Below are 16021 nucleotides of genomic sequence, written 5' to 3'. Positions count from 1 at the left end.
TATTTGTTCTTAAGGGTGTTTCCCTAAGTCCTTAGTGGAAAGCCTTTTGGTTTGCAATCCTATTGCCTAAGTCCTTAGAAACAAAGGTTTGCAAACCAAAGATGTAAATAATCAAGAATGTTCAAATAACCTTTCGGTATCCCTAGGCCTAGGTGATAACTACTAGATCAAATTGTTTAAAAACCTTAACAACCGTAGTCCTACAAATTGTTAACCGTAGATCAATCTTTGTTTTTCCGACAAAGAAGGCATAAAAACATTAAACAATCAAATTGCATAAAACTACTACTTGATTAAAGAAATACGGAATTCAAAAGTCATTACAATTCAAATCAGGGACACCCCCCTGGCATTGGGGGGTTTAGCCTCTCATAATATTCAAGAAAGACAAAGTAAAGAATTTAGACATTACAAAGATAATTGGGAACTTTGATCTTCAATGGTGTCCACCGTTGAATCTCTCCGTCTCCGAAACCCTTGATGAAGCTATCTTCTCTCTTCTGTGATTTTCTATCGTATGATGCAAAAGTTCCAAAATAATTCTCTCAAACTCAACTAAATAGTCTAGGTACCAATCTCAGGCAAATGAAATGTCTAAAGTACCCTCAAGGTGGAGATTTAGTGAAAAAGCCCTAAAATTGGAAGTTTTCACGCTCACAGCAGCACTGGCCGTGCTTGGACGCACGGGCGGCCGTGCTGCTCTTTATTTTTATTTTTGCTCCCAGCCATCCTGTCACGGGCCGTGCGTGGAAGCACGGGCGGCCGTGCGTGGTCCCTGGATTTTGTATGGAGAGTGCCATTCTCCTGACACGGGCCGTGCGTGGAAGCACGGGCGGCCGTGTTAGACCCCAGAACCTTGAATTTTCATCTTTCTCTTGCCTCTCCTTCCTTCATAGTTGCTTTGACACTTAAGATGACTTGTTCAAACCTGAAATTCGTACATAACTAACCAAACGGCATAAAAAGCATCTAAATAACTTAAATTAAAACATAATGCAAAGTAAACATAAAAACAATCAAACATGAAATACTTAAACAAAAACAATAAAACATTGATCAAAGTGTTACCGAATCAACAAATTTAGACCGAATCCATGATAGAAATTAGGTAGAAATGGTGACCGATCAGTGAGCATGCATTTATGGTGGCCCGAGAATAGAAATTGTCCACCTAGTCATGGTGGTGGACCGTTGAATCCTTTTTTCCTAGGAGGATGTGGTTCAATTTATTTACTATACTTTTTGGGATTTTCTCTAATCAAGACTTGGCGTTTCCCATGTTTTCCTATACCAAGCAAATGAAGAGTGTCACTGACGAGGTTATTTCCCTAGTGTATGGTAAAAATCATTCGCCCCTTGTTGGTGACGTAGCTTCCTTGACTTGAGTGCGAAGGTGTGAAAAACACTAGAAATGGGGGGTTTGAATAGGGTTTTAAGACCAAAAAATTCCCCCTTTAAAAGAAGTAGTTTCTTGATAATAAAGATAAATATGCAAGAAGGAAAGAACAAGGTATGTTTATACTAGTTCACTTGAAAATTATCAAGCTAATCTAGTCCACCCGCTAAGGTGATTTCGTCTTATCAACAAGGTCTTAATCCAATAATCTCAAGATTATTACACTTGCACAAGCTAACAGTGAGTGACTCACTTACAACTCTAAGACACACTAATCTTAGACTTTTTAAGGATTCTGACTAACTGGTCCCTTAAGGAACAATCAAACTACAATTTGAAAATAAAGTTTGTTTACAATATAATGCTTCTGCACAAGTAGATAGTAAACATTAATATGAGAGTTTTGACAAAAATAAAAAGAAGCTTATGAACAGTCTTTCAAGAGTGTGTGTGTGCGTGTAAAGTGAACAACCTTCTCTTTGAGTCTTCAAGCCTATTTATAGCAAAATAAAATAATATACCCGTTGGAGGGTGTTTCTGGAATTTTCAGAAAGTTGGCAGCTTGAATCGTGAGGGACAAGATAGTATGCCATGTTTGTCCTTTCATGGTAGTGGAACGAAACATTCGCTTGTACCTTGTACTATATACCACATTAATATTATCTTCTATTCTTCTTAAACTTCAGAGGCTATGTTGAGCATGAGTTAGAAGAAAGAAAATAAGCCTGGGATCTTCAGAGCTTCAAGTCATCAGAGTTTTCAGAACTACGTCTTCAGAGTCTTCAACACTTGGTCTTCAGTACCTTTTATCTTCAGAAACATAAGTCTTCATCATCTGGATTGTTCTTTAGAACCTTTGTCTTCAGATCTTCAAAACTTAGTTTCTTTAGAAAGCGTATCAGAGTGACAACTTTAGAGCCTTCTGGAGTGGTTTGCTACTATTCAGTATAACTTGTGTAGTACAGAAACGTAACTTGGTTTTTTCTGATGGTTTGGTAGCGCCTTTCATCAGATCAGAACCTGTTTGTTAAATTCTCAAAAATAACAGACATTAGAGTACCAAAATTGTTCATATAAACATACTCATTGTTATAATCAAAATTTAGAGGTATTATTGCAGAACCAAATCTTGTTCTAACAATCTCCCACACATTTTGAAGATCTTTTTTTAAAGGATTTATTTTATGCTTAGGATTGAGATAAAGACATAAGATTGATTCAAGAAATAAGAGTCGACCATTGAAAGTTTCCATGTTGATGATTTGCCCTGGAGGATCCATGACACTTAGGTTTCATTTCAAACCCTAGCAAAGTATCTCTATCAAACATGTTTCGTGTAAACACGATATCTCTTTCTGACTATCTTATTTCAAATATACAAATGGTGAATGTGTCACATTTATCTTACAAACTTTGTGCCCAAAAATAGCTTGATCCAACAATTAGCTAACTCGAAATCACTATTTTTCTGAAACTAATTAAAGAAAAACGGATACCCTAAGCCTAACCTTTAAGTGGCTTTCCTTTCTCAATCTCCTTTTTCACATTATTATTTAATCAAATATTACAGAAATACACCTTTTAGTTTGTTAAAATGGAAAGCAAAAAAAATAGTAGCTTAGTTTTCTAAAGTAAAAAAAAGTATTGGATTTGTCTTTCTATATAAATAGTCCTATTAGAAAACATTTTATTTTGTCTCATGATAAGTTAAAGTAAAAAATATATATTAAATTAGTCTTTTCTATATAAGTAGTCCTATTAAAAACAATTTATTTTGTTTCATTATAAGTGTTATATTTATGTCATATGCAACTTTTTCTTAGTAAAATTAATTAATTATGTTGATTTTATTAATAAAATATATATCATATTCAATTAAAAAAACTTATTTATTTTTAACAAACAAATTATGTGATTTAATAGTAGTAAATTAATATATACAAACAAAAAAATTAATAATTTATTAATACTATATCTTTTTTTCTCTATAAATATCCCTTACAACTATAGTCTATACACCATAACACTCATCACTTCTACACTCACTCATACATATGGCTAGCTCAATACTTATCAAAATTATTTGCTTGGCTATAATATGTTTGGTTTTGGATATTCCCTTAGCCAATGCTGGCCAAACATGTGGTCAAATAAAAGTCTCCTTAATACCATGCCTTGGGTACCTTAAGCACCCAGGACCAACCATCCCTGTAGTATGTTGCAATGGTGTTAGGACTGTTAATGACCAAGCCAAAACTCTTCCTGAACGTAAAGATGCTTGTGAGTGCATCAAATCAACTTTAATCAGCATACCCGTACTCGATCCTAATGCTGTCCAGGGTCTTCCTGATAAGTGTGGTGTCAAATTACCTTTTCCAATTGGTGTCAACATGGATTGTAGCAAGTACATACATCTCTATAAATCAACACTCTTTAATTTTATAAATGGGAGCAAAAAAATTTGAAACTTTTCTTATCTTTGTTTCTAAAAGGTACACTTTTCATTATCAAAGATTTATAAAAAAAAAAACCTAATCTTTACTTCACTTTACTCACTGCAGGTTAGGGGGCGGGGCACACTAAGCTTTTTGGAGCTGCACTTGATTAATAAGTAATAAACTTGGTTTGATAATAACCAAGATAGAATAAAGAGGATGGTTTAATTTCTCCAATTGTAACTCAAATCCCATTAGGGGTCATTGTATTATGAGTTTAAGTTATAATTGAAATAAAATCTTTGGGGTTTCGTCGCAAAATAGTTATTATCCACTTTAACATTTAGATTTCAATGTTATCTCTTGTGATTCTTAGAGTTAATTAGTTACATTTTACAATAACTAGAAATACTATCGAGTTTTATCACAATCAAGGGTTTGAATAACGATTGTTGTCGCATAAGTGCTTTTGTGATTTCTGTCGATACATGTGTTACATTTCAAACTATAGTTGTCGCTATTTGTTTTAATCACAACATTTATAAAAAAATTGTATGTCATTTTGTTCTTTCATATATTGATTCCAAAAATTTCGCGTTTGTAAGATGTAACAATAATGTTTCGCGACAATAACGGTGTTTCACATCATAACAGAGTTTTGTCGCGGTCAAAATAGAATTTTGGCAAAAATATTATATAATAAAATAAAAAGTGTTTTATTTTTAAAGTTTGAAAGATTAGTTAATGAGAGAATAAATCTACCAAGCATGTTTTTCTATGTTTATTAAATTAATACGTTAAATCACTACAATAAATAGAAAATTTTTTAACAAGATTTTACTTCGGTCAAATGATAAATTAAGGTAAAATCTTTTTCATGAAGAAAGTCCATCAGAGACAAATTTCGATTTCCAACACTATCAATTTCGTATTTTGTTAATAATAAAAGTGACGCATTCCTTTTTTTATTTTAAAATTAAAAATAAATTACATTTCCCCTTGGTTAATTGTACCATTCAAGGAGAAAAGTTACTCCATTTTAATTATAAAGTTTTGCGTTCTTTCACTTTTGCCATAAACCTAACTCATTTTCTACCTCTAAACTTCATATTCCATTAACAATACTCTATTTCTTCCCTAAATCAATTTTTTTTTTGTTGAAAAGTTTTCTCGGTTTGACTATTGAGAAAAAAGTCCATTAAGAACATGATTCGAATTCCAACAGTTGCAGTTTGTGATTTTATTTATGTTAAAATGGTTCACTTATTTTATTTTAATTTTTAATTAAAAAATAAATCAACTATTCCCTCGGTTGGAAATCCAAATTGAGAGGAAAAGTCTCTTCCTAATTTAAATTGACATTATTATTTTATTTTATTTTTAGGTTTAATATCCTTTTTGGTCATGTGTTTTAACCTCGGAGTTCATTTTGTTCTTTTAACTTAAAAAATTTTATATCAAGCTCTACGACTAGTATTTGAATACTCGTGATAAAGTTAGGACATACATCCAGCTCGCCCGTTTACTGTTTATGGAGTTGAACTAAACTCGCTTACTTATTGTATTTTAGTTAGATCGTGACTATTCTAATGGTAAAGCTATACGGCTAGTATTTGAATAATCTAGAAAAAGGTATGACATATGTCCAGCTCGTCCATTCAATCGGTTTATTAAAAAATTGATTTGAAAACAACTCGATGTTGGATCAAGTGCTAATTAATTGTGAAAATATTTGAAAAAATCAGGAAAAAACATTTGACGTTGGATCAAGCGTTTGTGTTGCGTTCGATTGAATTTGAATTGAAAAATAGCTTGACGTTGCATCAAGCATTCTTTATTTTGAAAGAGATTGATATTAAGTGGTCAGGTCATTAATTAATTCAATTAAGCTAGGGAACTTAAAAGAATCAAAATAGAAGTGGTGCGAGAAGTTAACACCAAATGATGGGAGTACTTTTGTCACATGGGAATTTATACAAATAAGATGGACAAAATAAAAACCAATCAAAACAAAATGAGATAAAATAAAAACATGGTGCATGTTGTTAGATTGATTTTGATTTATTTTGAAAGAAATTTAATTTGAAAGGTGAAGGTTACTTAATTAAATCAAGTGAATAAATCAATTGAAATGATAATTATTATAGCGAATTTAATTGATTAAAATTATTAAATCAATTAATTAGGTTTATTTAAATTAATTATCAAGAATAACAAATTGAAAATTAATTTATTTGATTAATCAAGATAATTATATTTAATTAGCAAAAAATAATTAACTATATAATATTTAATTGATTAATTTTACTAATTAAAATGACAAATGATTTTCTATTGATTTAAAAAACATTGTTGAAAATATTGAATTAATGAACAAAGAAATAATATGAAGTATTGAAAAGAAAAAGTGGACTGCAATTGGTAAAAGTAGGGGTGTTCAAAATCGAACCAAACCAAACTGAAACTATAAAAAAACGCATTTGGTTCAGATGTGTTTGGGCCATTTTTTAACAAACCACGCGGTTTGGTTTGATTTGCGGTTTGTATTTTACAAACCGAACCAAACGACATTATGTTACAACCCCCCAAACTTCAATTAACTTATATCCAACCCAAACTCAAACCTATTATGCCTTAGCCTTGCGATTACGAATGATTTTCTCTTCCTTACACTTAAGGTTTCAGTTTAAGTCTTCTCAAATATCTCCTAGCGGTATTGCACCTTCTTCTCTTATTCTTGTCCAAATACATGTCACATATTCTTCTCTAGTCTTTTATCTCTTAAGTTCTTTCTTTTTCATCTTATTATTTTTATTCTATTGTTCTCTCTTCCAATTACGTTTTTAATGTTTATCTTCTTTTTTAATCGCATATTTTCTGCTCTTTCTTTTTTATCTTCTCTAATATTCCATCTCCTTTTTTCTATTTCATTATAATGTTTTTGATATTATTTTATGCTAGTACTATTTTATGTTTTTTATTCTATTTTTATCGAACATTATTTTTGTATATTAAATAGAAATTTATTATCCAAATATGATGAATTTTGTTGTTATTTGATAACGCGTAAATGACTAAATACAAAGTTATGTAATCATCAATATGTGTATGTAAGGCTCAATAAACTTTTGTAAAAAAAAAACAGAACAAACTGAACCAATCCAAACCGCATTGGTTTGGTTAGGTTTGGTTTGATTTTAATTGAGTATAAATAGGATTTAATTGAGTTTTTATTCATTTATATACCATTTGATAGTTTTCTATTCATTTTGTAGATATCGAGTCGCTTTTGGAGCACGAGAAATAAAGTGCCAAAGACACGGCTTCAAAACGCGCAATTTTGAGCGACGGAACCAACGAATCATCGAATAAATCTCAAAATCAAATAAAAATAAATCATAAATTTAGTTGATATTCATTCATTATTGGATAGAGCATGGAATAAGCTTTCCAACGCTTCGAAACGAGCGCAAATCGGAGTTACGGTTCTTGAGTTATGGCCGAAACAGTGCAGAACATTTTGCTGTACTGGTGTGTCTCGCCGGGCGAAAAAAGGGCTCGCCGGGCGAGCCCAACCGACCCAAAAATGTGCCAACTTGCTGTCTGGAGTCGCCGGGCGAAGCAGTGTCGGCAGAAACACGTTTTAAGGGCCAAAAACACAATTTTTAGGTTATGGTTGGATATTTTAGAGCTCCAATCCATCCAATAGCATTTTTTGAGTGGAATGATGCTAGAAAACACATTGGAGCTGTCAAATGGATGATCCGGGGTTGAATCATTCATTAATCGGAGCCGACAAACCGGGAGATTTTTGGGTTTTTCTCCATTTCTTCTCTTTGTAGTTTCTTTTGTGAGTTTAGTTATGTATATACTTTGATCTAATGTATATTTGTTGACTATTATGTTATATAAAGCTTGCTTTCATATTTTTATGGATTATTGTCTTAGATTGTTGCTTTATTGCTATGTGTTTGAGTTGCTATAGAGATGTAGGGCTCTCATGCTTATCTAGGATGATTTTCTATTAACTTAATTGCAGAGATGGATTAGGTTGATAATCACTTAGTGTCAGTGCTTAATGCGTCTGAGTGGTCGTGTTTGTCTGAGAGATCGACATTTACGGGAAGCTCGGATTTCTCATGTGTTGTTTAGGTGTATGAGAGATCGTCACTTAGATAATGTTGTGGGTTATGTTGTTGACATGTGGTAATATTGATAGGTTACAAGTTGAGTATATTCGGTCAATAAGTTTAAGTTTGTGAAGAGTAGATTATATGCAATACTTGATAGTTTCTTCTCTCTAAAGAATGAATTCTTTTTGTGTTAATATTTACTTTTCCATTTTTTATCTTTAACAAATTCAATCCAAACTCATAACTATGGAAACTGTTGAACGGCAGTTCAATGCACTAGTCCCTGTGGAGACGATAATTTTTCCCGGAGTAATACTTCCTAATTTTTGTTGCTTGCCGCTGTACCGCTCGAACAAAATGGCTCCGTTGCCGGGGATTGGTGTTTTATTGAATTTGCATTGCTATAGTTTCTATAGTGTTGAGTTTTGTATATATCACACATATTGTATATTCTCACTTGTTTATATTGATAATTGTATATGTTTACTATACTTATACATGTTTTCTATACTTGTAAATTTGTTATATTATTGTTTGTTTCCTTTCACGTTTGCTTATGTGTGGTTAGGAATAGCCGGGCGAAAGTAACTTGAAGGAACTTTCTTAAATAACAGGCGTCGAGCTTACGACGTAAAACAAGCATGTATATATTTTTTAGTTTAGTTTAGTTTAGGTAATGTGATGCAATTGTCTAAACAAATTTAGATCGGACCAGTTCTTAAATTTCAAATCTTCACTTTTAAATTTGTTTAGACAATTTCATATGGTCTTTTAGTTTGTGTATATTAATAGTTGCATGTTTGTCTTTGAGCTTGTTTTGAGTTGCTTGAGGAATTTGAGGTGATTTTTCAAGTTTGATAGTTTCGACTTGCGAGTTTATGGTAATGATTTTGTTAAAGTTTTGTACACGTTCAAGGTATGTGTTTATCGCTTTCTAGACTTTAGCATATTCATGATACTTAGGCTTTTTACAACTTTTATGTCATTCATTCTTTTGTATACTTGTTTGTTTGTGAATCACTTTAGTTCCCACCTTTTTGTGAGGTAGCTTTCCATTGTTCACATATGCTGTAGACCACAAGTCTTGTTCTAACTGGATTTTATTATGCTTAATCTTTTGTTTGTGTTGACTATTTAAATGCAAGAAAGTGATCAAGGCATTTTTGTTCCATTTTGAGCACAACTACCTTGGCCAAATAGTCAATTCACCTTGTGAGTGTGTGATCATTAGTACCTCCTTTGAGCCTTTTTGTCAATGTCCATGTTGTTTTTGCTAAATGCTTGTCTATGAGTGTTTGGTTCTCATTTTTGTATGGATGTTAATTCTTTGTTTTCTTAAACCCTTAACCATGATTTTTGGTTTGAATTTTTATCTTGCCTAAGAAAGTATGAAGTATTCACATTTTGATAATATGGTTGAATTCAAGTTGAGGAGAGAATGATTGTGTACTTATTGGTTGATTGCTATGAGGTTGAAAGAAAAGAAAAAAAAATATGTGAAAAAAAAAAGTGAAAAGAAAAAGAAAGAAAAAAAGAAAAGTTTTGCAAAAGAAAATAAAAGAGTTTGAATAATTGTGCAAATAAGTATGGTGTTTTGATGTGAAATGTGGGTTGATGAGGAAGTTTGATTGGAATTTTGTGTTTGAACTTTTGTGAGTTGATCACTCCCTTAGGTTTGGGAAAATTTTTGTTTCGATTAGCCTTAGGAATTATCGCTTGTTTGTTAACCAAGCCACATTACAACCTTGAAAAGTCCTTGTGACTCTTGCATTTGTGTTTTCAACATAATTTTTGGATGACTGCATAATTTAGTCTTTTGTTTGCAAGATTGTGGATGAGTGAAATTACCTTATTTTGTGTGTTTGTCATCTACCGATGATTTCATTTTGCTAGGTGTGATTCATTTTTGAACTAGTATTGTTTTAGAATGTTTGGTATATTATTTTTACTTTGCGTTTGTTTCATGTTTATGTTATCGTCGTAGTTTAGTGGTAAGTGTTTACTTTGTGTGTACCATTTTTCATTTGAGCCATACATTTGTTTCCGTTTTTTCAAAACTTGTCGATTCGTGATTCTTTGGTTGATCGCTTTCGTTTCTTTGAGTTGTTTGTTTCTTGTTTGAGGACAAACAAGTATAAAGTTGGGGAGAGTGTTGAGTGCTAGAAATTCGTTATTTTTACTATTGTTTTGTGGCACTTATCGATTCTTTTGTATTATATTCTCTGAATAATTCCCCGCTTTTTGTATAAATATGTATAAATAGGATTTAATTGAGTTTTTATTCATTTATATACCATTTGATTGTTTTGAAGGTTTTTTGGTGTGGATAGAGCACGCACAGGTGAGGTGAGGAACTCTGTATCTTTTTGGGTGTTTTGTTGTGTAGTGAGAATATATCTTTTTCTCATTCTAGGAGAGAGGTATTTATAAAGACATGTGAGCATGCATTTATGGTGGCCCGAGAATAGAAATTGTCCACCTAGTCATGGTGGTGGACCGTTGAATCCTTTTTTCCTAGGAGGATGTGGTTCAATTTATTTACTATACTTTTTGGGATTTTCTCTAATCAAGACTTGGCGTTTCCCATGTTTTCCTATACCAAGCAAATGAAGAGTGTCACTGACGAGGTTATTTCCCTAGTGTGTGGTAAAAATCATTCGCCCCTTGTTGGTGACGTAGCTTCCTTGACTTGAGTGCGAAGGTGTGAAAAACACTAGAAATGGGGGGTTTGAATAGGGTTTTAAGACCAAAAAATTTCCCCTTTAAAAGAAGTAGTTTCTTGATAATAAAGATAAATATGCAAGAAGGAAAGAACAAGGTATGTTTATACTAGTTCACTTGAAAATTATCAAGCTAATCTAGTCCACCCGCTAAGGTGATTTCGTCTTATCAACAAGGTCTTAATCCAATAATCTCAAGATTATTACACTTGCACAAGCTAACAGTGAGTGACTCACTTACAACTCTAAGACACACTAATCTTAGACTTTTTAAGGATTCTGACTAACTGGTCCCTTAAGGAACACTCAAACTACAATTTGAAAATAAAGTTTGTTTACAATATAATGCTTCTGCACAAGTAGATAGTAAACATTAATATGAGAGTTTTGACAAAAATAAAAAGAAGCTTATGAACAGTCTTTCAAGAGTGTGTGTGTGCGTGTAAAGTGAACAACCTTCTCTTTGAGTCTTCAAGCCTATTTATAGCCAAATAAAATAATATACCCGTTGGAGGGTGTTTCTGGAATTTTCAGAAAGTTGGCAGCTTGAATCGTGGGGGACAAGATAGTATGCCATGTTTGTCCTTTCATGGTAGTGGAACGAAACATTCGCTTGTACCTTGTACTATATACCACATTAATATTATCTTCTATTCTTCTTAAACTTCAGAGGCTATGTTGAGCATGAGTTAGAAGAAAGAAAATAAGCCTGGGATCTTCAGAGCTTCAAGTCATCAGAGTTTTCAGAACTACGTCTTCAGAGTCTTCAACACTTGGTCTTCAGTACCTTTTATCTTCAGAAACATAAGTCTTCATCATCTGGATTGTTCTTTAGAACCTTTGTCTTCAGATCTTCAAAACTTAGTTTCTTTAGAAAGCGTATCAGAGTGACAACTTTAGAGCCTTCTGGAGTGGTTTGCTACTATTCAGTATAACTTGTGTAGTACAGAAACGTAACTTGGTTTTTTCTGATGGTTTGGTAGCGCCTTTCATCAGATCAGAACCTGTTTGTTAAATTCTCAAAAATAACAGACATTAGAGTACCAAAATTGTTCATATAAACATACTCATTGTTATAATCAAAATTTAGAGGTATTATTGCAGAACCAAATCTTGTTCTAACAATCTCCCACACATTTTGAAGATCTTTTTTTAAAGGATTTATTTTATGCTTAGGATTGAGATAAAGACATAAGATTGATTCAAGAAATAAGAGTCGACCATTGAAAGTTTCCATGTTGATGATTTGCCCTGGAGGATCCATGACACTTAGGTTTCATTTCAAACCCTAGCAAAGTATCTCTATCAAACATGTTTCGTGTAAACACGATATCTCTTTCTGACTATCTTATTTCAAATATACAAATGGTGAATGTGTAGCATTTATCTTACAAACTTTGTGCCCAAAAATTAGCTTGATCCAACAATTAGCTAACTCGAAATCACTATTTTTCTGAAACTAATTAAAGAAAAACGGATACCCTAAGCCTAACCTTTAGGTGGCTTTCCTTTCTCAATCTCCTTTTTCACATTATTATTTAATCAAATATTACAGAAATACACCTTTTAGTTTGTTAAAATGGAAAGAAAAAAATAGTAGCTTAGTTTTCTAAAGTAAAAAAAAGTATTGGATTTGTCTTTCTATATAAATAGTCCTATTAGAAAACATTTTATTTTGTCTCATGATAAGTTAAAGTAAAAAATATATATTAAATTAGTCTTTTCTATATAAGTAGTCCTATTAAAAACAATTTATTTTGTTTCATTATAAGTGTTATATTTATGTCATATGCAACTTTTTCTTAGTAAAATTAATTAATTATGTTGATTTTATTAATAAAATATATATCATATTCAATTAAAAAAACTTATTTATTTTTAACAAACAAATTATGTGATTTAATAGTAGTAAATTAATATATACAAACAAAAAAATTAATAATTTATTAATACTATATCTTTTTTTCTCTATAAATATCCCTTACAACTATAGTCTATACACCATAACACTCATCACTTCTACACTCACTCATACATATGGCTAGCTCAATACTTATCAAAATTATTTGCTTGGCTATAATATGTTTGGTTTTGGATATTCCCTTAGCCAATGCTGGCCAAACATGTGGTCAAATAAAAGTCTCCTTAATACCATGCCTTGGGTACCTTAAGCACCCAGGACCAACCATCCCTGTAGTATGTTGCAATGGTGTTAGGACTGTTAATGACCAAGCCAAAACTCTTCCTGAACGTAAAGATGCTTGTGAGTGCATCAAATCAACTTTAATCAGCATACCCGTACTCGATCCTAATGCTGTCCAGGGTCTTCCTGATAAGTGTGGTGTCAAATTACCTTTTCCAATTGGTGTCAACATGGATTGTAGCAAGTACATACATCTCTATAAATCAACACTCTTTAATTTTATAAATGGGAGCAAAAAAATTTGAAACTTTTCTTATCTTTGTTTCTAAAAGGTACACTTTTCATTATCAAAGATTTATAAAAAAAAAAACCTAATCTTTACTTCACTTTACTCACTGCAGGTTAGGGGGCGGGGCACACTAAGCTTTTTGGAGCTGCACTTGATTAATAAGTAATAAACTTGGTTTGATAATAACCAAGATAGAATAAAGAGGATGGTTTAATTTCTCCAATTGTAACTCAAATCCCATTAGGGGTCATTGTATTATGAGTTTAAGTTATAATTGAAATAAAATCTTTGGGGTTTCGTCGCAAAATAGTTATTATCCACTTTAACATTTAGATTTCAATGTTATCTCTTGTGATTCTTAGAGTTAATTAGTTACATTTTACAATAACTAGAAATACTATCGAGTTTTATCACAATCAAGGGTTTGAATAACGATTGTTGTCGCATAAGTGCTTTTGTGATTTCTGTCGATACATGTGTTACATTTCAAACTATAGTTGTCGCTATTTGTTTTAATCACAACATTTATAAAAAAATTGTATGTCATTTTGTTCTTTCATATATTGATTCCAAAAATTTCGCGTTTGTAAGATGTAACAATAATGTTTCGCGACAATAACGGTGTTTCACATCATAACAGAGTTTTGTCGCGGTCAAAATAGAATTTTGGCAAAAATATTATATAATAAAATAAAAAGTGTTTTATTTTTAAAGTTTGAAAGATTAGTTAATGAGAGAATAAATCTACCAAGCATGTTTTTCTATGTTTATTAAATTAATACGTTAAATCACTACAATAAATAGAAAATTTTTTAACAAGATTTTACTTCGGTCAAATGATAAATTAAGGTAAAATCTTTTTCATGAAGAAAGTCCATCAGAGACAAATTTCGATTTCCAACACTATCAATTTCGTATTTTGTTAATAATAAAAGTGACGCATTCCTTTTTTTATTTTAAAATTAAAAATAAATTACATTTCCCCTTGGTTAATTGTACCATTCAAGGAGAAAAGTTACTCCATTTTAATTATAAAGTTTTGCGTTCTTTCACTTTTGCCATAAACCTAACTCATTTTCTACCTCTAAACTTCATATTCCATTAACAATACTCTATTTCTTCCCTAAATCAATTTTTTTTTTGTTGAAAAGTTTTCTCGGTTTGACTATTGAGAAAAAAGTCCATTAAGAACATGATTCGAATTCCAACAGTTGCAGTTTGTGATTTTATTTATGTTAAAATGGTTCACTTATTTTATTTTAATTTTTAATTAAAAAATAAATCAACTATTCCCTCGGTTGGAAATCCAAATTGAGAGGAAAAGTCTCTTCCTAATTTAAATTGACATTATTATTTTATTTTATTTTTAGGTTTAATATCCTTTTTGGTCATGTGTTTTAACCTCGGAGTTCATTTTGTTCTTTTAACTTAAAAAATTTTATATCAAGCTCTACGACTAGTATTTGAATACTCGTGATAAAGTTAGGACATACATCCAGCTCGCCCGTTTACTGTTTATGGAGTTGAACTAAACTCGCTTACTTATTGTATTTTAGTTAGATCGTGACTATTCTAATGGTAAAGCTATACGGCTAGTATTTGAATAATCTAGAAAAAGGTATGACATATGTCCAGCTCGTCCATTCAATCGGTTTATTAAAAAATTGATTTGAAAACAACTCGATGTTGGATCAAGTGCTAATTAATTGTGAAAATATTTGAAAAAATCAGGAAAAAACATTTGACGTTGGATCAAGCGTTTGTGTTGCGTTCGATTGAATTTGAATTGAAAAATAGCTTGACGTTGTATCAAGCATTCTTTATTTTGAAAGAGATTGATATTAAGTGGTACGGTCATTAATTAATTCAATTAAGCTAGGGAACTTAAAAGAATCAAAATAGAAGTGGTGCGAGAAGTTAACACCAAATGATGGGAGTACTTTTGTCACATGGGAATTTATACAAATAAGATGGACAAAATAAAAACCAATCAAAACAAAATGAGATAAAATAAAAGCATGGTGCATGTTGTTAGATTGATTTTGATTTATTTTGAAAGAAATTTAATTTGAAAGGTGAAGGTTACTTAATTAAATCAAGTGAATAAATCAATTGAAATGATAATTATTATAGCGAATTTAATTGATTAAAATTATTAAATCAATTAATTAGGTTTATTTAAATTAATTATCAAGAATAACAAATTGAAAATTAATTTATTTGATTAATCAAGATAATTATATTTAATTAGCAAAAAATAATTAACTATATAATATTTAATTGATTAATTTTACTAATTAAAATGACAAATGGTTTTCAATTGATTTAAAAAACATTGTTGAAAATATTGAATTAATGAACAAAGAAATAATATGAAGTATTGAAAAGAAAAAGTGGACTGCAATTGGTAAAAGTAGGGGTGTTCAAAATCGAACCAAACCAAACTGAAACTATAAAAAAACGCATTTGGTTCAGATGTGTTTGGGCCATTTTTTAACAAACCGCGCGGTTTGGTTTGATTTGCGGTTTGTATTTTACAAACCGAACCAAACGGCATTATGTTACAACCCCCCAAACTTCAATTAACTTATATCCAACCCAAACTCAAACCTATTATGCCTTAGCCTTGCGATTACAAATGATTTTCTCTTCCTTACACTTAAGGTTTCAGTTTAAGTCTTCTCAAATATCTCCTAGCGGTATTGCACCTTCTTCTCTTATTCTTGTCCAAATACATGTCACATATTCTTCTCTAGTCTTTTATCTCTTAAGTTCTTTCTTTTTCATCTTATTATTTTTATTCTATTGTTCTCTCTTCCAATTACGTTTTTAATGTTTATCTTCTTTTTTAATCGCATATTTTCTGCTATTTCTTTTTTATCTTCTCTAATATTCCATCTCCTTT

General features: G+C 31.2%; 2 protein-coding genes across 2 annotated transcripts; both read left to right on the top strand.

Moving 5' to 3' along the window:
• The first annotated feature begins 3426 nt into the window (after positions 1-3426).
• On the top strand, positions 3427-4152 carry LOC131612034 (non-specific lipid-transfer protein 1-like). The gene is made up of 2 exons (XM_058883849.1): positions 3427-3800; positions 3958-4152. Exons 1-2 carry the CDS (start codon positions 3451-3453, stop codon positions 3977-3979), a joined length of 372 nt encoding a protein of 123 aa, XP_058739832.1. The 5' UTR covers positions 3427-3450; the 3' UTR covers positions 3980-4152.
• Positions 4153-12697: 8545 nt separating this feature from the next.
• Positions 12698-13423, top strand: LOC131612033 (non-specific lipid-transfer protein 1-like). Its single transcript, XM_058883848.1, has 2 exons — positions 12698-13071; positions 13229-13423. Exons 1-2 carry the CDS (start codon positions 12722-12724, stop codon positions 13248-13250), a joined length of 372 nt encoding a protein of 123 aa, XP_058739831.1. The 5' UTR covers positions 12698-12721; the 3' UTR covers positions 13251-13423.
• Positions 13424-16021: the final 2598 nt, after the last annotated feature.

This window comes from Vicia villosa, linkage group LG6, assembly GCF_029867415.1.
Source record: "Vicia villosa cultivar HV-30 ecotype Madison, WI linkage group LG6, Vvil1.0, whole genome shotgun sequence".
NCBI classification, from domain to species: Eukaryota; Viridiplantae; Streptophyta; class Magnoliopsida; order Fabales; family Fabaceae; genus Vicia; species Vicia villosa.
This window is presented reverse-complemented; position numbering and strand designations above follow the sequence as displayed.

What these genes read in the sequence shown, in the direction of transcription:
- LOC131612034 (XM_058883849.1), top strand. Translation starts at nt 3,451, where the DNA reads ATGGCTAGCTCAATACTTATCAAAATTATTTGCTTGGCTATAATATGT. An exon ending in GTCAACATGGATTGTAGCAA is followed by an intron (nt 3,801 to 3,957) that starts GTACATACATCT and finishes TACTCACTGCAG; the next exon opens with GTTAGGGGGCGGGGCACACT.
- LOC131612033 (XM_058883848.1), top strand. Translation starts at nt 12,722, where the DNA reads ATGGCTAGCTCAATACTTATCAAAATTATTTGCTTGGCTATAATATGT. An exon ending in GTCAACATGGATTGTAGCAA is followed by an intron (nt 13,072 to 13,228) that starts GTACATACATCT and finishes TACTCACTGCAG; the next exon opens with GTTAGGGGGCGGGGCACACT.